Raw genomic sequence first — 20,315 nt, 5'->3', positions numbered from 1 at the left:
AGTTATTTTTTATGGAGTAACGCAATATTGTAATGCATTACTTTTAAAAGTAACTTTCCCCAACACTGGATATTATGCAAGCCAGCAGCCTCTGAATTCTGTTTTGCTTCATCTGTCATATAAAGACGTTATGTCTTATGTATAATTGTAGCATACACTAGCATGCATTATTTAGCTGTGCTTTTATGCATCTTTCACACAAGGCTTCCAAAAGGAACAAGAAAAAGAAGCCTAGCTTCAGAAAATTACTGAAAACCAGCAATGTGAAGCTGGAAAACAAGCTGAAGAATCGGCAGTTTAAGCAACAGAGCTCAGCTAAGAAACAACGCAAAGAACAGAGGAAACTTCGACAAGCCATTACAGATGTCTCTCATAAGACCCTCAAACCCCTGGAGCGCTATAAGAAGAAACCAGGTGAGAGAAACCGTTTCATATGAACTCTCATGCTGTGTATTAGGATAGTTTTGTAATGTTGATGTATCATAACAGAAGGGGAAGAAGAGGAAGACGAGGAGGAGTTCCTGGAGTCTCTGCCTGTAGACATGATGGATGAGGATGACCTCGAACAGATCAGAGCCATGGCAAAGAAAGCTTCCTTTCTGACTCGAGACATCTCATCCTGGTAAGCAGCAGCAGCAGCACACTTTGGCGCTTGTTAATCACTTTATACACACTCTATACACAGTCATCTGCTGATATTGTCTGTTGTGTGATCATATTTCCTCCTCTTTTCTTTTGTAGCGCTCCAGTACATGCCAAAAAGCGCAAGTCCGAGCAGCCGGTGGAGAAGTATGAGAAGATGCCCAGGAAGATGCAGCAGGAGGAAGAGAAAGAACTCATTCATCTGCTGCCCATCAAAGACAAGAGCGGCCTGATCCCTCAGAGCATGGAGAAACCTGGTGTGTGTTATCACATGACTTTCAGTGAATGCTGGGGAGGATTTGGGATTAACTGGCTGATTGTTTCCTCTAGTTGTGCCGGAGGCAGAGGAAGAGGAGGAACCGATCGACCAGGATGAGTTAAAAAAAGGTTGGTGTGGATTTTCATGTATTTTTTTTCAAATGCAACCTTGAAATGGCTTTAATCTCAAGGGTAGGTTTAAAGGTGCTTTCACACTATCACTTTTGGTGTGCACCCGGGTTCGATTGACGTCAGAGTTCGGTTAGTTTGGATGATGTTAACGCTGTCTTCCAAACTCGGGTGCGCACCCGCAAACCGTACCCGAGTCCGCTTAAAAAGGGTGGTCTGGGGTACGGTTCATGTGAACTCCGGTACGATTCGCTACTGATGTGAACGCAATCGTACCAAATAGTGGTCGACCGATATTGGGGTTTTTGACAGCCGATGCCGATATCTTGGAAAGCAGGGTGGCTGATATAAAGCCGTTATAATTTTATTTATTTTAATTAATATTTAAGAAATTTGAAATGATTAGAAAATTGATTAAAAAAATGTTAAATAAACATACTTATTAGGGATATGCCGGTATCAAATTTTCATGTTGCGATTAATTGCTAATGCTTTTATCAAGTGGGCAAATGCATAAAGCGCAGCATAATTTAAAATCACGAGTTTAAAGTTTGTCGATCGCGCGTCTCAGTGAAGCAGAACTCTCCTCCTGTCCACATTCCATTCACACGGACCGACCGTCACCCAGAGAACATGCGCCCGCCTCGAACGCATCGGCCAAACAGAAAAACTTATCAGCCGATACCGATATTTAAAAAATGCCAAATATCGGCCGATATATCGGTTGACCACTAGTACTAAATCGCGGAAGTGAACCGCTATTAATGACGTATTATTTTATAAAAATGTGTGTTTGTGTGTGTTTTTCACTCACTTTCCTGACGAGCGTGACTGATGTGCTGCAAACAGAGAGCTGTATATCTCATTTCTGTTCGCCTTCAGCGCTCTTTAGAGCATTTGCAGTACATTCGTAAGACAGACGTAAGTGCCGTTATGTACCGAAGCTTTGTAAACAAAACGAACGGTTCAAAAACGTAAATATATAAAAGTGCAGAGAGCAATGTTACGCATTTGCGCCATCGTTACTAAGCAACGGGGTAAACAGCTGCTGGCTTGATGACGCAAACGAACCGTGGTTCGGACCCAAGTAAAATATGAATGCAGTACAGCGGGGGCAGGGGGAGGAGGGAGCAATCGAACTCCGGTTCGGACCAGGCAAGCGAACCAAGTGTGAAAGCACCCTAAGAAAGTGCTGTAGTAGTTTTGTTGCCACGTAATGTTTTAGGAGAAATTTCCAAACTCGAATCCTTTTGACGCAAACTATTAGTTAATATTTTTATAATTTAGCTACACATTTGCATGTTCATTGTTCTCTGACTTCGGTTATTGGTTACATGACATGCATTTTTTATTATACGTATTATTACATATATATATATATATATTTGATTTTGTTTTAATAATATCAGAGGAGGAACCCGAGAGCGTTCCATTGTTAACTCCTCAGGAGCAACTAGAGCTTCGCACTGAGAGACTGACGGAGAAGAAACTGCGCATCGCAAGTCTGTCGTCTGCAGTACTCGCAGATCCACATGTCAATGTAAGACAGCCCTTCACAATCATCTTCTGGATTATTGTCGTCACATGTATGATGACGTTCCTCGTGTGTTTCAGATCAAGAAGCTGAAGGAGTTGAGGGCCATGCTGATGGAGACGGACCCGTGCGTCGCCGTCACGGTCAGAAAGCTAGTCATGGTGTCCCTCCTGGAGGTGTTTAAGGACATTGTGCCGTCATATCGAATCCGACCGCTGACGGAAGAGGAGAAAGCTACAAAGGTGCAGTGCCCCACTGTTTTTGAAATTTGATTTCCCTTCACCTTTGTGCATAAAAGAGTTCAGTGCACTATGAAAATGTGTTGAAGCTATTAGAGCAACTTCAGCTGTAGTCCTAAACAGCTTTTCTTGAAACTGAGCTGCAAGAACACCCAGGAAATGCTTGGATTTCTGATGGCAGACAGATGAATAAATTGTCACATTTCTGGCCAACATTTTGGGCTCCCCTCCCACATGTCCTTAAAAAGTCATAAAACATAAAAAAAAACATCTCAAATTATGGTTTTAGGAGGTCTTAAATTTGGAGAAGGAAAAAAGGAATTGCAAAAAAGGAAATTATTAAGTTGAATAAAGTCACACTGCAGCACTATTGCACATTCAGAGCGGTTCGCAATCAATGAATATCGCGAATTTATGAACTACTGCTGATGAATTGCGTTCTTTACTTTATGGTGTTTATATTGTAATATATTGTACTTGGTTGTAAGAAGGCATATTTTTAATCTCTTTCTGAGTGAGCAGCTAGAAATTTTAAAGCATAGGCATTTCAAAATAAGAGTCCTGCTGTATTTTGGCCTTGTTTATAATTAAATGTCCCTCATTTTCCGTCAGATGCTTTTTCTGGTTATTATTGATATTTTTGGGTGCATACTAAACTGTATTTAGCATTTAGGTCAAGGTAAACCCTTGAAGCTTCTTCCTGGGCTGCTATTATTGAACGCTATTATATTATTGAATAGAAATTATAATCGTTTTTTGTCTTTCTTTAAACTAATTATTATTGTATGGGCAAAATCCAATATCAGTTTATCTCTAATATGTGTGTATTGATATATTACACTACATATACTAACATCAATGCATATGTATATATTAAATTATTATGAATTTTATATTTGCAGTTACCGTTTTGCAAGAATCTGACAAGTTTTGTTTGTTTGTTTGAGATTGATTGGATTTGTTATACAGTATTACATTTCTTTGTGCACGTCTTGAAGGCTTGTTCACACCGGGACGAATATCGCTCGCGATCATCGCCGACGTTTAACGCCTCGTGAATAAACAAATGGCGCCAATGTGAGTGTGCACATCGACGCACAAAACGCGAGGCGTAAAAGAGTAATTTTTTTAAAAACGCCTCTGGCTCGTTTTTTAGGTTTGACGCGCCGCGTTTAAAAACTGGCCGACCAATGAGATTGGCACTTTTGTTCACGTGCCTGGAGCTGCTGAAGTTACAGTAAAACACGACTTGGTGGCGCTCAAGCACAAAACGGTCTTGCCGAGCACACATTGATACCTAACGACAAAGAGGAAGTAAGTAGACGAAGAAGAAACATTGAGGCAAGATGAATGTAGAGCTGCTGGTCTCATTGGTGTCTGAACACAAAGGGCTTTATGACAAACGCGACAGCGACCACAAAAATCTCGATAAGAGGGAGTTGTTATGGAGAGGAATTGTAGATCAAATAGGATTCGATGTGTACCGGGGTATTTCTGTTTTTCATTAAGCGCCATCTAATGTCAGGGAGTGAATTTGCACGTTCACCCGGCTCATCGCCTGCGAAAATCGCTTGGGTATGAACACAAAAGACGCGTCGAAAAACGTCGTCGATAAGCGCACGCGATAATCGTCCCGGTGTGTACGAGGCTTAAAAGTCTTCAATATGATTTTAAAAACTGCAGATACCCTGGATAATGAAGCAGGATAGACTCTGATTCTTGGAGTAAAATATGGGTGAATCTGCCAAATTATATGCTGTTTTTGTATTAGATTTGGACTGAAGTTTTATTTTGAAAAGGTTATGATTATTTCAGTCTGAGAAGGCAGCGTAAGAGCACAGCAGCAAAAACTGACCTGTTTGTTTTTAACAGCGAGAGTGAAAAATGCTCATCAGAAGTGAACTCTTTGGATACGTGGACCCAAAAGAAAATAACAATATTAAAATGCAAGAAATAAATGACCCATTGAAGCATTTTCTGCTCTTCTCCAGGTGAAAAAAGAGACGCTGCAGCTGAGGGAGTTTGAGGAGGGTCTCGTCAGCCAGTATAAGTTTTTCTTGGAAGATCTGGAACAGACAGTCAAAGGTACATCAAGTGTTCTGTGCTCTTAGCTTCCCATCAGCCCATTCGTTCTCATCACGACCATCTGATCTGATGCGGTTTCAGACTGGAAGCAGAAGAAGCAGAAGAGAAGTCAGGCCGTGTCTCTTCAGAGTTATAAAGGTCTTGCTGAAGTGGCCATCAGGTGCATCTGTGATCTCCTGGTAGCTCTGCCACACTTCAATTTCCACAACAACATCGTAGTCATGGTGGTGCCTCTGCTGAGCGACCCCGTCAGGAAGGTCCGTCTGCTAGCGATATTTGCTGGAAAGACTCCACATTTGGAGATTTGCTCATCATTTAGATGTTGTCATTTTGTGCTCAGGTGTCTGAGATGTGTTGTGAAGCCGTCAGGAAACTGCTGAAGCAGGATAAACTGGGTCAGGCCTCATTAGCGGTGGTGAAGGTCATCTCAGGCATGGTCAAGGGCAGGAACTACAAGGTCAAACCTGAGGTACAACCATCATACTGTGTTAAACAGTTCCAACAAGTTTTGTCTCATATGTCAATGCTGTACAGAACAAACAGACAAAATGTACATGACATAAACATTAATTACAGAGAATTATTTGATTGGAATGGACATTTTGCTTTTAAAAACTTTCTTTCCATTAAAGAACATGGTCAGATTTTGACTTTTTCTATTTATTATTTTTTGGTTAGTGTCATTATTATTAGTAGTAGTATTTTTATTGGTTTTTATTACATAGTTAAATATAATAAAATATATATTAATACATATTAAAATTATATTTTTTAGAGTTCTTGTTACCCTACATTTATTATTAATGTTTTTAATTAATTTTAATTAATTGTTTTCATAATAATTTTTGTTAAAATTATAGTAATTTTGTTATTTAATTTCAGTTCAACCAAATGAAAATGAGATGTTGGCTTGAAAAGTAGCTAAAATAAGTTTAAAGTTTTTATATTAAGGTTTATATACTTTATTTTAATTTTAATTTTATTTATTTTTTTAAGCATTTATTTCAAGGACGAGCTGCGCTAAACCACGTTCATATTCGCGCGATTTTTTGCGCAGCTCATCAGGGTCACAGTATCATTGCTAAACTGTGACTTTAGCCATGCGTTAGGTTGTGATGATTTATAGCATCTTGATGCAGATGTTTTGAATGGCTGATTTTTTTACTGGTGTGTTGTGCTGTGAATGCACAGGTGCTGAACTGTCTTCACTGTCTGAGAATAAAAGAAGTGGAAATGAAGAAAGATACAGAAGATACTGCGCCAAAAAAGAAGTTCATGTCCTTCAAGGAGAAGCGGACAAATTTGTCCAGGATGCAGCGGAAGGTTTGAACTGGGCCGAAACTTATTTCACATAAATGTCATGATTTGAAGTTGTGCAGTGATATGAATCAGTGTTCACTGGACACATGCTTTGTGTATATATACACTACCTTTCAAAAGTTAGGGGTCAATAAGTAGTCTCTTCTGCTCACCAAGGTACAGTAAAAACAGTAATATTGTGAAATATTACAATTTAAAATAACTGTTTTCTATTGGAATATAATTTACATTTTAATTCATTTCTGTAAATGCAAAGCTTTGCAAAACTGGTATACTAAATACACATTATTTTTTCTGTTTTGTGACCTTGATCAAATCTTCTTGTCCTCAACAGTGGAAGAAAGCAGAGGAGAAGCTACAGAAAGAGCTTCTAGAAGCTGAGGCTTCAGAGAGCAAGGACAAGAAAATTAAATTGGTGAGTCTTACTACAGTCGATGGAGAGCTTATATTCACATAGCTGTATATTCACTTTCGCCCATCGTTTTATTCCAGCACACAGAGACGCTGAACATTGTGTTTCTCACCTACTTCAGAATACTGAAGAAAGCTCAGAAGTCCATCTTACTGCCCTCTGTTTTAGAAGGTCTTGCAAAGTAAGAGCCACATGATGTGTGTAACTGCTTTATTATAGTGTTATTACACTGTAATAAAGCGTTCTGGTCAGTATTCCTCTGTGTTCTTGATTAACATGGTTCAAACTGTTTCCTGCAGGTTTGCTCATTTGATAAACTTGGAGTTCTTTGATGATTTGTTGGCGGTGCTGTACGGCCTCATCACATCAGGTGTAAGTGTTTCTATCAGGAGCGCCTGCTTCACGTCACATTTCACGCATTAACATCTCAGCGTTTTGTTTCTCTCAGGATCTGACGTATCGCGAGAGCCTTCACTGCATCCTCACCTCCTTCCACATCCTCTCAGGACAAGGTCAGTGCCGCCACAGCTCTGGTTTCACAAACATCTCTTCCTCGCTGAGCTAAAATACATCTCTGTTTGCAACAGGTGACGTCCTCAACATTGACCCTTTGAAATTCTACAACCACTTATACAAAACACTGCTGACGCTGCACGCAGGTGAGATCTCCAGTGTCTCTTTGTTCTGCACATGCAGTGACACTGGGTTATTTAATATGAGTGAGAACATTAGTCACTTACACACCGTGGTGTCCCGGACATTTATTTTTAAGAATTAGATGCACAACTGCGAGACCCTCAAAAAAAAGTTTTAAACTAAAATGGTTTAAAACGCATGATTTCAGCGTGATAGACATGATAATCAAAACCAAACAGATATTTTTTAGCAGAGTATATGAGGTAGGAGCTGTAAAGGCACTGTGGTCAAATCAGTCATTTGAAAAGAGTGTGAGTGATTCAGCTGTACCATGTCTTCTCTCTTTGACTTTCTCTTAAAACGGCTTCACATCGGCGCATCTCGTCTGCACTAAAGACTTTCGCTCGTGTTTCAGTACAGTTGACAGAATTGTCACTTGCCTAATCGGTTCATTGTTGCATCGTCACAAAAATGTATTATTTATTTGCACGTCTTTTTAAGCCATTCGGTACTGGTGCGCTCCATGAGGCAGTTTCCTGTGCGCTCAGTCACGTCCAAAGGGCGCGCGTGTAAAGCCGCCTTGCGAGTACCAAATTGAGTTTGGTACCAAGCAAGCTCAGTAGAACCCTGCACGGGCCTCAAACATAGGGCCCTTGTCCGACAGATTATCAGAATTACTGTCCGAGTCCAACTGTAGCCTGTGTCTTTTTTGTCTGTCTTTCTTCCCCATTACACAGCTGCTGTTGTAGCCATTAAAATAGTTCAGTTTCATTTATAATGGCAAAGTGGTTATATTTATTTTCGTTTCTTAAGTTAATTTAGAAATACCGTCTCGGTCAGCAGGAGCGCTTCACAAAAATAAACCGAAACTCAGCGAATATTCTATTTCCCTTGGCCCCGACACATTCATCATGGTAATTACTTGCTGGGGTTTTGCGGCAAGCTTTATTGCGTGTGCTTTAACACGGAAATCTTCAAGCACTCGCTGCTGTTGCTGGACACTAATCACAGTCGAGCCGCTCTTGACAGTCGCGGTAGCACGGTCTCGTGTTGTTTCCACCAGCGCGGCAAATCCTTTCATCACCATAATAATTGATGGATATCTAAAATATAAAAATAAGGATGAAGCCTAAAACAAGCCCGATGCCCAGCTTGTTGCATTTAAGCGGCAAAAATACACACAAAATTACGTTAAAATGAGTATCCTCATAAGCACTGTCTGTTTTTTCTTAAGCAAATGTAAACAGTTGCGAAAGAGAACAGTTTCCAAAACGAAATTCAGGTCCTGATTTTAACTGAGTTAAATGATAATATTCAGTGATGTGATGTGTTCTCTGTGTGGAGTAACGTCTGGCACAGTTGCAGCTTGTACTTATTACTAAAACAAGAATGCAAACAATAGCATTAATAGTCATTCATTTTAGTTAACATATGCTATAATAATTTGAACAGATTTTTATTCTTATTGTAAAATAATGGAACATTAGGTCATGAATATTGTCTCAAAAGTCATGGAAAAGTCATGGAAATTTATTGGTAAAAAATGTGTACGAACCCTGCATATTGTAAAAAGGGTCATAATAGGTCTCCCTTAAGATACATTCACTTGAGATGTAAAATGTAGAAATGAAGGCCTGGTTTCACAGACAGAACTTAGACTAAGCCAGGATTAGGCCATAGTTCAATTAGGACATTTAAGTCATTTTTCTTAACATGCTTCAGAAAAAAAAAAAAACATTACTGGTGTGCATCTTGAGACAAAACAAAGGCACTAATATATTTTAAGATCAGTCAGAGCAAGTATCTTTCAGTTTGAAACGACTCAGAAATTAAGCATTAGCGTTAGTTCTGGCAGGTCACGTGAGTCAAGCTTGCATCAGCTGATTCTCAGCTGATCACATCTACAGTCATATTTAGCAGCTTTTCAGCTTGCTCAGGAGCAAATTACCCTCCTCCATCCCCAGCTCCTCCTTTCGCCACAGTCAGGACTTGGCTTTCTGATATTCCTTGCTAATCAGACTCCTTTATCTTGAATAAAGTATTACACTTAAATATCATTAAGTACATTAATGATATCTGCCTTGTTCTGTTCTGTTAACCCTAGGGGGGTTATTATTGCTGCTCTCCCTGCTCATTCATGACAGGCTACATGGATGGGCAGGGAGGTTTTTGCCCAGAACAGAACCATACCGACAAACCAAACTTTATGCTAAGTATCTATCATTTTGACGATAGTGGTCCTGACAGAATTACATTTTAGTCTGGGACTAGGCTTAAGCCTTGTCTGTGAAACCAGGGGTATATCTTGTTTCCTGAGAGACTGAACAAAACGTTTGTTTAAAACGAGACTTCTGTCATTTTGCTTCTCAAGTAAATGTAACTTGATTTAAGGATCTTTAGAGATTTGCACTGGAAATAAGACAAAATTACTGAGGAAGAACATTATGAAGGTCCTAAATTTACCTGCAGAATCACTGGCCTATTATTGAACACAAAATTCACAAATGTCATTAGCTGTTTCCATCCATGTATTTTTACGCTAGTTTTGGGATATTGCATAAGAACACTGGATTGAAACACCATGATGTGAAGAAAATATCAATATGCACATAAAAAATGTATATGCTCAAATGAGGCAGATTTTTTAATTCTATGTGAAAATTTATGCATAATCTGTTGCCAAAAAAACGTACGTTGAAAATGTACTTTGAAACATTTTTCATTTAGAAATTGCAACTAAAAATTGCAACCAAGTCTAAGGAAGCTTGTTTCCACCACAGGATAAAAAAACTACTTTTTTATGCAACTTTTTATCTCACAATTACCTTTATTATGTCTTTATTCCGTGGTGGAAACGAAAAATAATACTGAATTTTGAGTTTTAACTCTCAAAAGAATTCAGAGAACAAAAAGTCAGAATTGTAATATAAATGCAGAATTGTGAGATGAAAAACTCCGATTTGGAAGAATGCATTAGAATTGTGAGAGGAAAAGTCACAATTTTGTCAATCTTTTTATTCTGTGCCAGAAACAGGTTTCCATAAAAATGTCATTAAAATGATTTGATACAATTACTTCCCAGGCTTGTTTTTCATGATTGCATTTGTTGCTGTGTTTCATCTGTGCAAGTAAATATTATGTAGAATATAAAATTTCCGATTGCAGCAACTTTTTATGCCCGATTCTCTGTCAGTTTCTCAGGAAGTGAAGGTTTTGTTCTCTTGAACACATCAGACGGCAGTTGTAAATGTTTTATGCAATATTCCAATTTTTCCACACACTTTTTTTGGATGGAAATGACTGTTGTCTTGGATGGGCTGCAGGAGGAACGAACGAGGACACGGCGATCGTGCTGCAGTGTCTGGACGTCATGCTGACCAAACGCAGGAAGCAGGTGACTCTGCAGAGGGCGCAGGGCTTCCTGAAGAGACTGAGCACGCTCGGGCTGCACCTGCTGCCTGACTCCAGTGTGGGCATCCTGGCGGCCAACAGAGCGCTGATGCATGTGAGCCAGTGCCGCTGCTCCTCCTCCATGTTTGTGCTTTCTGAGCTGAATGTACCAGTTATTCGTGTGTGTGTGTGTGGTTTTTGTGTAGACCTTCCCTAAGTGTGACATCCTGCTGGATAATGAAATGCAAGGCAGTGGTGTGTATCTGCCAGAGCTGGATGTGCCCGAGTACTGCAACCCTCAGAACACGGCACTGTGGGAGCTTCACTTACTGAAGGTATCTATCACTCAATCACTGACAATCAGATTAAAACAGAACATTATATTATAATTAAATGGAAAATTTTGTTGCACCTCACTGTCTAAGTTTTAAGTCAAAATTGTGTTGTTGAGAGAAAAAACATCACATTTTATTACATTCAGAAATAATGTAAAATACTTTTATTTTTTCTCATACCTCAACAAATTCTTCAAATTTAATGGTATTCAGAACAGGTATGCAAAAAATATAATACAAGTATAAAACAAACATAAATTATAGTGGCAAGCCTAAATAAATTTGAATATAAAAGAGCTGAAAAGCTGTTTTGTATACAATAAATGCTCCAAGATACCAGCAGAGCCTTTATTGAGTTTATCATTATCACCGTTTCACCAAACATGGATTTTTTTTTCAACACTATGTATTGATGAATGCAGTTGATTCAGTGGTTTCAAGTAAACAAATGACCCAATATTGACATCACAATATTGATGATACATTCCTATAGAGCTTTATGTGTGCTGAAAACCATCACTAGTACAACAGTCAGAAGTTCTTAGATTATCAAATAACAGCATTGTGTCACACTAAACACTTGCTTGTTCGAAACGAAGCGATGGGAAATATACATTGAAAAGATATTAAAGGACATAATGCTGTAGTGGACCACATATAAAATACACTTCAATGGTGCCTACATTCACTTAAAAGTCAAAATATTTAATATCTCTGAAGACAGTGCTAAAAATCTAAATTAGAAAAATACAAACATTATACATGGATACAGTACGAACAGGTTGGAGGAGCATTCATGCCCTTACGAATAAATTAATGCAGATTTCATAATTATGTACTCTCGTTCATATGTACACATCTGGAAAAGTACAGCCAACCTGGGCTATAACGTTCAATAAATTATGAAAGATTACACTTCAAGAAAGAAAATGGACCACTTAAAGTTGAAAACAAAGAAAGGATTCAACTGCTATGCAGTGAGTTTAGAAATCACATGAAAATATTATAGCGAAATTTAATTTAACACAAAAAGGGAACTGGCTTTCAATAATTACAGAGGTCATATGGGACATATATCTCAATGTATTGATTCTAAATTAAAATATTCTAAATTAAAATATTCCAAAACGAGCACTACAGTGCCAGTGAAGATCTTGAGCTCTCCATAAATGCAAGAAAAAAATATTTTGAAAAATATTTGCACTGCAGCTGCAAATGGGGGAAAAAAGAGCAAAAAGAAAAAAATATATACAAAAATTACGAGCTATAATAAAAAAATAAATCAGTAACACAAAAAAAAAACATTTAAAAGTGACGTTTCTTCAAATGCTTGTTTTTGTAATACTGTAAATAGATTCGAGGCAGTTTACAGAAAAGTACCGCTAAACATCTTGCTTTTTTTTTTTTTTTGCTGTTGGTCATTAAAATGCAGTGCAGGACATGTGCAATGAAAGCCATCAAATTAAATTAGCTGCTAAAATATGCAGAACAAATCTGCCTTGCATCTTTCTGTGCTGTGAACTCGATCGCCATATTTACATTCATAAAAGTAATCCTAAAGTTTGGAAGTCAATCATTTTGCTTCTAAAAAAACAAACAAAAAAGGATAGTGGATAAAGTATTAAAAAAGCTTTCAAAATAGCTGGACTTCAAGGTAATGTGCAAAACCACAACTAAAACATGAAATGCATACAGATGCATTCACTTACAGTACTGTTAAAAAAGGAAAAGAAGTATAGGTGAGGAGAAACTGCCTTCATCTGACATCCGGTAACATGCTGAAGTGACTGATTTCCTCAACCCATCAGCAAGCCCAGTTCACGCAGACCATCGTGTTCTGCACGGGACGAGCTCAAGCGGCCGTCAGGCTGCACTGTATCGCACTCACGTGAGAGGAGTGAACACTAGAGGTGCTGCTCTGGGTCTGGACTCACTTATGCAGCTTCCAGTTCCAAAGCAGCGGGAGGGTCCAGGGGGACGGGGCAGGGGCCCGATCGCTCTGAGAACCCAAGCGTCCCTCGGCCATCCAGGCCTTCAGCCCCATCGACAGAGACCCTGAGAAGAGACACACCATGGGAACACTCACAACGAGCCTGAATTTTATTTCTGACGCAGAGTGAATGTGTTTGGAGGCGTTTCATTACTGTTGCATCTTAATTTTAAAAAGTCGTCAATATTTTTATGACATGGTAACGAGGTTGGTGAGATTTTTAAATGTTTTTAAACAAGTCTCTTACGCTCAGCAAGGCCGCATTTATTTGATCAAAAATACGGTGATATTGTGAAATATTATTACAATTTAAAATAAGTGTTTTCTGTTTGAATATATTTCAAAATGTAATTGAAAAGCTGAATTTTCAGCATCATTCCTCCAGGCTTCAGTATCAGTTGACATGAATCAAAGTGAGGCTGTGAGGAACAGACATGCAGTATTTTCAGATGTTGTACACTCCTAAGGTTGTGTCTAATTTTCATAAGCTGCAAGTTTAACGGGCTTATATTCATTTGCAGCAAATTGTATACGGTGTCGACCCTGATTGAGGTCTATTAAATATTACATGCCATTAATCATTTTTTCACTGATAGTAAAGACATGGTGCACTGTTAATTAATAACATTAGTTAATGACAGATAAAGAACAGCAAACATCAACAAGCAGTCACCTCAGCATCTGGGATACCATACAAAATCTAACCTTCACTAAATCATACATAGGAACAGTTCACCCAAAAATGAAAATTTCAATGTTTCTTCATGGGAACAGGTTTAGAATATAGAATTAAATATAGAATATAGAAAAAATGGAATTCCATCACTCGCTCACCAGTGGATCCTCTGCAGTGAATGGGTGCCGTCAGAATGAGAGTCCTAACGGCTGATAAAAACATCACAATAATCCACAAGTAATCCACACCACTCCAGTCCAGCAGTTAACATCCTGTGAAGCCAAAAGCTGTATGTTTGTAAGAAACAAATCCTTCATTGTTTTAACTTTAAACTGGCCAAAATACAAGTCCATAATGTCCAGTGAAAATGTTCATCCCCTTACGTCAAGATCCACCAACATTTTAGAAATGTTTCGGACTGTTTGGGCTTTTCTTACTGATGAATTTGTTTCTTACAAACACACAGATTTCTCTTTACAAGATGTTAATGGATGGACTGGAGTGGTGTGGGTTATTGTGATGTTTTTATCAGCTGTTTGGACTCTCATTCTGACGGCACCCATTCACTGCAGAGCATCCATTGGTGAGCAAGTGATGCAATGCTACGTTCACAAAATCAATTGCATTTTCATCAAATTTTCATTTTTGGACACCAGTTGAATGTGTCCAAGTAAGCAATCTGTTAGATTTCAGACTGACTATGTAATATGTTGTGTGTTAGTGTCTAGTACCTCGTGAGAGCTCCATGCACTGCACACACACACACTGCAGAGCGCTCCTTCACTTCGAGGCCTCTGGCAGAGGCACCATGCTGGGACATGCAGCCTTCTCTTCCTTACTGTGTGTCGACTCGTGAGCCGCTGAACCGTTCGTGTTCACAGTCAAGCTCCGACTCCGTCCCGTCAGCTTCCGTAACTCACTGGCAAAAGACACGCCCTTACGCTTGTCCTCACGAGCGATCTGAGAGACAGAAAAAATGCTATTAATATAATGAAATCAATCATTAGTTATTATAGTGTGTCTATATAAAAATTAACTTCAAATTAAAAAAAAAAACGTTGTGACTTTTCCAGGCCTTATAAAAACCATGTCTATAGGAAACATTCTTTTTTATACATTATATTTTTTATCCTAAAATCTAAAATAATTTATAATTAAAAAATTTATCACATTTTATTTTATAAAGATATATAAATGTCTCTTTTTGAGTGCAATCTACACAAAAAAAACACTTTATCAACAATAATCAACAATGACAGGAAAATTGATGGAAATTAACGAAAGAAAAAAAAACGGTAAACTACGATTCGAAAATGGGGAGTCAATGTTTTAGACAAAAATAAACAAAATAAAAAATGTATCAAATACATTTGTTACAAAAAATGTACATTTAAAATAAATGTTGTCCCTATTCATTAAAAAAATCATGTCTTGCGGCTAAAAAGAAATTCCACAAAAATATTTATCAGCACAACTGTTTTCAACTTTGCTAATAATCAGAAATGTTTCTTGAACAGCAAATCAGCATATTAGAATGATTTCTGAAGGATCATGTGACACTGAAGACTGAGAGTAATGATGCTGACAATTCAGCACATCACAGCAATAAATTACATTTGACATTTTTTTCACATAGAAAACAGTTCTTTTAAGTTGTAGTAATATTTCACTATTACTATGAATATTTCAATATTACTGTGTTCACTGTATATTCGATCAAATAAATGCAGCCTTGGCGAGCATAACAGATTTTGGAAAAAAAATAAAAGTTTGAATGATAGTGTTACTTCAGTTTGGGGATAAATATGCATAAGTAATGTATTCTTTTCAGATCTCACATGAATAAGTGTTTACCTGCTCCTTGAGTTTGAGGATGAACTTCCCAGGTCCCTTCCAGCGGCTCTGAGCCTGGAACACACACTCGTGGTCCTGCAGCACACGCTGGCACGGTTTAGCCGAGGAGGATTTCTTTCCAGCCGCGTCTTTAGTGACCTCCTCCATCAGGACGTAGTCACATGGGTTAGGGTTGCTCAGGATGCTCAGAGAGTACTTGGCTTTGCTCAGAGTCTACAACAGACCACAGCGGCTTAGATTTTCTGATATTAACATGACAGGGATGAGTTCTGTGAGTGAAGCTGCGGTGATCTTCTGACCTGCTGGATGATGTCCTGGGCGGTGCTGTAACGCGGGGCTTTGATGACCGTGTGAGGCTGCTCAGGAGAAACATCATGAACCTGCACGAGGAACGTGTCGTCCTCTCCGCTGCTCACCTCCTCCACCCCCTCCATCACTGTATTCTTCTCACTGATGTTCTGCTATCAGCCAGCAGGGGGAGCAACAGATCAAGAATTAGATGGTGGATGAATAAACAAAAGTAATGGGTGTGGATCTTTTATGAAGCCTGTATGAGTCACTGTTATTATGTTGTCCAAAGATATTGGAAATCATTCTGGGTTATTTTGGGTCCGTTTTAATCCGTTTGTGTCACGTCGCTGGGTGCTTCTGATATAAAACTTGGAATATCTCATCATAAACTGACAGATTCTTCACATTTTCAACAAAAAAAAAATATATGTTTTCTTGGGAACACTTTTAATTGGTAACCAGTTAACAGTTTTTAGTTTACTTTCCATCTTGTCAGCCTTTATATCCTATTAACAATCAAGTCGTTTACGCAAAAACTGTTTTCAACAAAATAATAAATGGGTCGTGAGCAGCAAATCTGCATATTAGAATGATTTCTGAAGGATCATGTGATACTGAAGACTGGTGTAATGATGCATTGCATCACAGGAATAAATGACATTTTAAAATATATTAAAATAGTTCATTTAAATAGTAAAAAGAATTCACAAAATGACTGTTTTTACTGCATTTCTATTATCAAATAAATGCAGCCTTGGTGAGCATAAGAGGCTTCTGCAATCTTACCAACCCAAAACTTTTCAGTGGTTCTTTATTCCTCTTTCAAAAGTTATAAAATCAAAAAGGTACTGCATAACAGGACCCTTAGAAATGGAATGAAATGAAAGCAAGCACAAACCTCTTCCTTGGTTTTCAGGTATATTCTGCCCACATATCCCTCCTCCAGCTGCCAGCTGTGAGTAACTCTCAGGAGCCGCTCGTCATTCGCTAGGGGGCGCTGCTGAGGCGCTTTCTTCGACTCGCTCTTCTCCTTGCACAGAGGCATTTTCTCCTCCATCAGGAAGTCGTCGAAGGAGGTAGTTGGAAACAACTGGCAAGAAAGAGAGGCGTGTTTATGTGCGGAGGAATGATGAAAATGTGAAGCACTGCTTGTTCCTAACGTGAGAACGGATGACAATCATTCTCCACGAGGAGGACTATTTGGCAACCGGATGAACTTCCAGGGTTAATCCGAAACATCATTTCAGAACTCATAAAAACAACAACTCAAGAATTCCAAGAGAACTCCGAACACACAGAGTGCTTCCACTGCTTCATCTACAGTAGTTGCACCCTGTCCTTTGGTTCTTGACAGTGTTCTGGTGTGTGCTAGCCTGTCTAAACTGGCTCGGTTCTGTTGCGTTGACACTTACAGAGTCCAGGAGCTGCTTGGCCGTGGTGTATTCATTAACGCAGATTACGGTGAAGGGTTCGGGGCCTGGAACTCCATGCACTGTCACTTTGTGCTGCTGGGCGGCGCGTCTTTCCTCCGTGCTGAACAGCTGAGAGAACAACAAAACGACAACAGAGTTCACTTTTTTTCTGTGACTAATAAACAAAAGAGCAGGTTATTAATAATGTTTCAGAGCTATTAAACAACTCCTGACAGCTGAACTAAATAAAATGATTCAATAAAACTGTTTACAGTCAGGAGTGTCATGCACCTACTGTAGTTTTGCAACAACACCAGCAAGAGAAGAAACACTTTACACAAGTATAACAGAGTTAAACTACAACTACCACAGTAATTTAGACAAAAACACTGTTGTTTTTAATCTTTAACATGCAAATACACTAAAAAATTATATACTGGAGTACATTTTACAAGAAAATACTATTTCAGTCTTTATACTTCAAAACACGTTTAATTGTTACTTGCTGTTTCTTTTGAATTATTTGTGACATTTACCAGCAATTTCTGAAAGAAAATAGTCTCAAAGCCATTTTTCCAGTGTACAGATGGATCCAAACATTAATTTTCCCCTGGAACTGTTTTTTTTTTCCAGTTTGAATGGGCATGGCACTTCTGTATACAGTAGCTGTCTATGCCTTTATGATTTCCTGTTTTTAATGAAACTATGCTGCACTGGGACGACAGGGACTGAGGGACAGGAATGCAGCACATTCCAGAGTTTTAAAAACATCAGAAATATTCGCACAATGTTTTCTCAAACATGCTGGCCACTCCCCTGTGTGACTGTAAGGCACATACAGAGGAATCATGAATGTAAACACTTTGATTTCTGCTGTCTAGTTCCACTAGTACTACATGTAACACAAATATCTGCCTGAGATCCAGACAGCTGTGTGGTTTATGAATGTGGTCTCACCACAGACGCAGGCAGTGGTCCTCCGGTGGGGCTCTCCTCTGTCCTGCGGCTGAAGATGAACAGACTAGAGATCTCCAGAGACTCGTTGTGCAGGTTCCTCAGCTGCAGGTGTCTGTAGCCTGGAATAATTCACAGAAACCAAACAAAATATCGGACAATGTTTTACTCATCAATTAAATTAAGAAAAAAAAAACAGAATTCAATACAGTAAATGATCAAATGGAGTAATCTGAAGGCACAAATGATCATCCAACAATTGTTGACAGACAACAGACAGTAAAAAAAAATTAACAATTTTTTTAAAATATTTTATAATATGTGACCCTGGACCACAAAACCAGTCATAAGGGTAAATTTTTTTGAAACTGATATTTATACATCATCTTCATCATCATCTTAAGCTTTCCATTGATGTATGGTTTGTTAGGATAGGACGATATTTGGCCGAGATGTAACTATTTGAATATCTGGAATCTGAGGGTGCAAAAAAATCTAAATATTGAGAAAATCACCTTTAAAGTTGTCCAAATGAAGTTCTTAGCAATGTATATTACTAATCAAAAATTAAGTTTTTATATATTTACGGTAAGAAATTTACAAAATATCTTCATGTGACATGATCTTTACTTAATATCCTAATGATTTTTGGCATAAAAAAATATATAATAATTTTGACCCATGCAATGTTTTTTTTGGCTATTGCTACAAATATACCCCAGGGACTTAAGACTGGTTTTGTGCTCCAGGGTCACATATAATGTATATATACACTTAAGTCTCTTATGCTCACCAATACAGTAAAAACGCTAATACTGTGAAATAGTATTACAGCATAAAACAATTGAAAAGTGAAAGTGAAAGTGACGTGACGTGGTCAAGTATGGTGACCCATACTTGGAATTAGTGCTCTGCATTTAACCCATCCAAAGTGCACACACACAGCAGTGAACACACACACACCATGAACACACACCCAGAGCAATTTTTACAGTATAAAATTACTATTGTAATATATTTTAAAGTTTAATTTCTTCCTGTGATGTAAAGCTGAATTTTCAGCATCATTACTCCAGTCTTCAGTGTCACATGATCCTTCAGAAACCATAATCTGCTGATTTGCTGCTCAAGAAACATTTCTTATTATAATCAACGCTGAAAACAGTTGTGCTACTTAATATTTAAGCAGAAACATTTAGAAATATATTCAAATAGAAAACATTTATTTTAAATTATAATATTATTTCACAATATTACTGTTTTTATTGCTTCTGATCAAATAAATGCAGCCTTCATGAGCATAAGAGACGTCTTTCAAAATCCGTTTTTAAAAAATCTATAGGTGACCTCCAACTTTTGAACGGTAGGCTAGTGTACAGTATGTAAAATGTAGATTCTGAAGATCATCTATAAAGCATGCTGCAGTGATAGATCAATAATCAGTCCAGAAGCAATCACACAATGCTCTTTACCTGGTTTGAGGGTTTTGAGGGGTAGTATCCGCTGAGCGGTGACCTGTGAGCTGTTGTTCTCCATGACAGCGATGCGCAGAAATGCCATATCCTCGAAGTGCACGTGGAACTGGAAGTGCTCGTTCCACATGGGATTGAGTGTGTTGCGGTGAATGGGCTTGGTGCGGAAATGGCAGCTGTCTGCCGGCATGCCCAACACCTCCACTTCCACACAGGGACTGCCGCTTGAGTTCCCCGGACACACGTTCTGTCCCGACACAATCTGTGCGCACAATACTTAATTAATGTCTGTTAGATTAGCTAAGAGTAGTTATAACGCTAAACAAATGTGGGATACTTACAGTGAGAGTGTAGAGCGTGGGGGTCATGTTCTCCAGGTCTCGATCCAGAGGGTAAAATTGCTGATAGAGAGGGCAGCTTTGCTCCCACAGGACCGGAGGCTTCAGCACATAACCACAGTGACCATTAGCCTCGAACAGAGCTGCGTTCAGCTGCATGGGCAGGTCTAGAGGAGAAAATACCAGCCACATTCAATTAGTTTCTCACAAAATTGACTGAATTCTTGAAATGTGACCCTGGACCACAAAACCAGTCATAAGGGTCAATTTTTTGACATTGAGATTTATACATCATCTGAAAGCTGAATAAATAAGATTTCCATTGATGTATGGTTTGTTAGGATAGGC

The 20,315-nt window shown here is 38.6% G+C and overlaps 2 protein-coding genes across 2 annotated transcripts in view; one reads left to right on the top strand and one right to left on the bottom strand.

The window, feature by feature from the left end:
- The window catches only part of LOC107654039 (nucleolar complex protein 3 homolog), a 12,075-nt gene extending 1,097 nt beyond the window's left edge, over positions 1 to 10,978 (top strand). The window contains exons 2-18 of the mRNA XM_016440929.1: positions 204 to 414; positions 490 to 622; positions 742 to 899; positions 973 to 1,029; positions 2,439 to 2,569; positions 2,644 to 2,805; positions 4,794 to 4,887; positions 4,969 to 5,144; positions 5,228 to 5,356; positions 6,079 to 6,210; positions 6,542 to 6,622; positions 6,700 to 6,800; positions 6,919 to 6,991; positions 7,068 to 7,131; positions 7,207 to 7,278; positions 10,579 to 10,756; positions 10,852 to 10,978. Coding sequence (XP_016296415.1) covers positions 204 to 414; positions 490 to 622; positions 742 to 899; positions 973 to 1,029; positions 2,439 to 2,569; positions 2,644 to 2,805; positions 4,794 to 4,887; positions 4,969 to 5,144; positions 5,228 to 5,356; positions 6,079 to 6,210; positions 6,542 to 6,622; positions 6,700 to 6,800; positions 6,919 to 6,991; positions 7,068 to 7,131; positions 7,207 to 7,278; positions 10,579 to 10,756; positions 10,852 to 10,978 — 2,079 coding nt within the window. The remainder of the gene's footprint in view (positions 1 to 203; positions 415 to 489; positions 623 to 741; positions 900 to 972; positions 1,030 to 2,438; positions 2,570 to 2,643; positions 2,806 to 4,793; positions 4,888 to 4,968; positions 5,145 to 5,227; positions 5,357 to 6,078; positions 6,211 to 6,541; positions 6,623 to 6,699; positions 6,801 to 6,918; positions 6,992 to 7,067; positions 7,132 to 7,206; positions 7,279 to 10,578; positions 10,757 to 10,851) is intronic.
- Positions 10,979 to 12,321: 1,343 nt separating this feature from the next.
- LOC107653923 (1-phosphatidylinositol 4,5-bisphosphate phosphodiesterase epsilon-1-like) overlaps positions 12,322 to 20,315 on the bottom strand; it is a 77,821-nt gene continuing 69,827 nt past the window's right edge. Inside the window, exons 24-32 of the mRNA XM_016440784.1 lie at positions 19,971 to 20,134; positions 19,630 to 19,891; positions 18,161 to 18,279; positions 17,204 to 17,332; positions 16,690 to 16,881; positions 15,800 to 15,961; positions 15,501 to 15,713; positions 14,378 to 14,606; positions 12,322 to 13,035 (exon numbers count right to left, since the gene is read on the bottom strand). Of these exons, the coding sequence (XP_016296270.1) occupies positions 14,427 to 14,606; positions 15,501 to 15,713; positions 15,800 to 15,961; positions 16,690 to 16,881; positions 17,204 to 17,332; positions 18,161 to 18,279; positions 19,630 to 19,891; positions 19,971 to 20,134 (1,421 nt within the window). The 3' untranslated portion in view covers positions 12,322 to 13,035; positions 14,378 to 14,426. The remainder of the gene's footprint in view (positions 13,036 to 14,377; positions 14,607 to 15,500; positions 15,714 to 15,799; positions 15,962 to 16,689; positions 16,882 to 17,203; positions 17,333 to 18,160; positions 18,280 to 19,629; positions 19,892 to 19,970; positions 20,135 to 20,315) is intronic.

Source organism: Sinocyclocheilus anshuiensis, unplaced genomic scaffold (assembly GCF_001515605.1).
Source record: "Sinocyclocheilus anshuiensis isolate Anshui unplaced genomic scaffold, SAMN03320099.WGS_v1.1 scaffold454, whole genome shotgun sequence".
In the NCBI taxonomy this organism is placed as follows: Eukaryota; Metazoa; Chordata; class Actinopteri; order Cypriniformes; family Cyprinidae; genus Sinocyclocheilus; species Sinocyclocheilus anshuiensis.
This window is presented reverse-complemented; position numbering and strand designations above follow the sequence as displayed.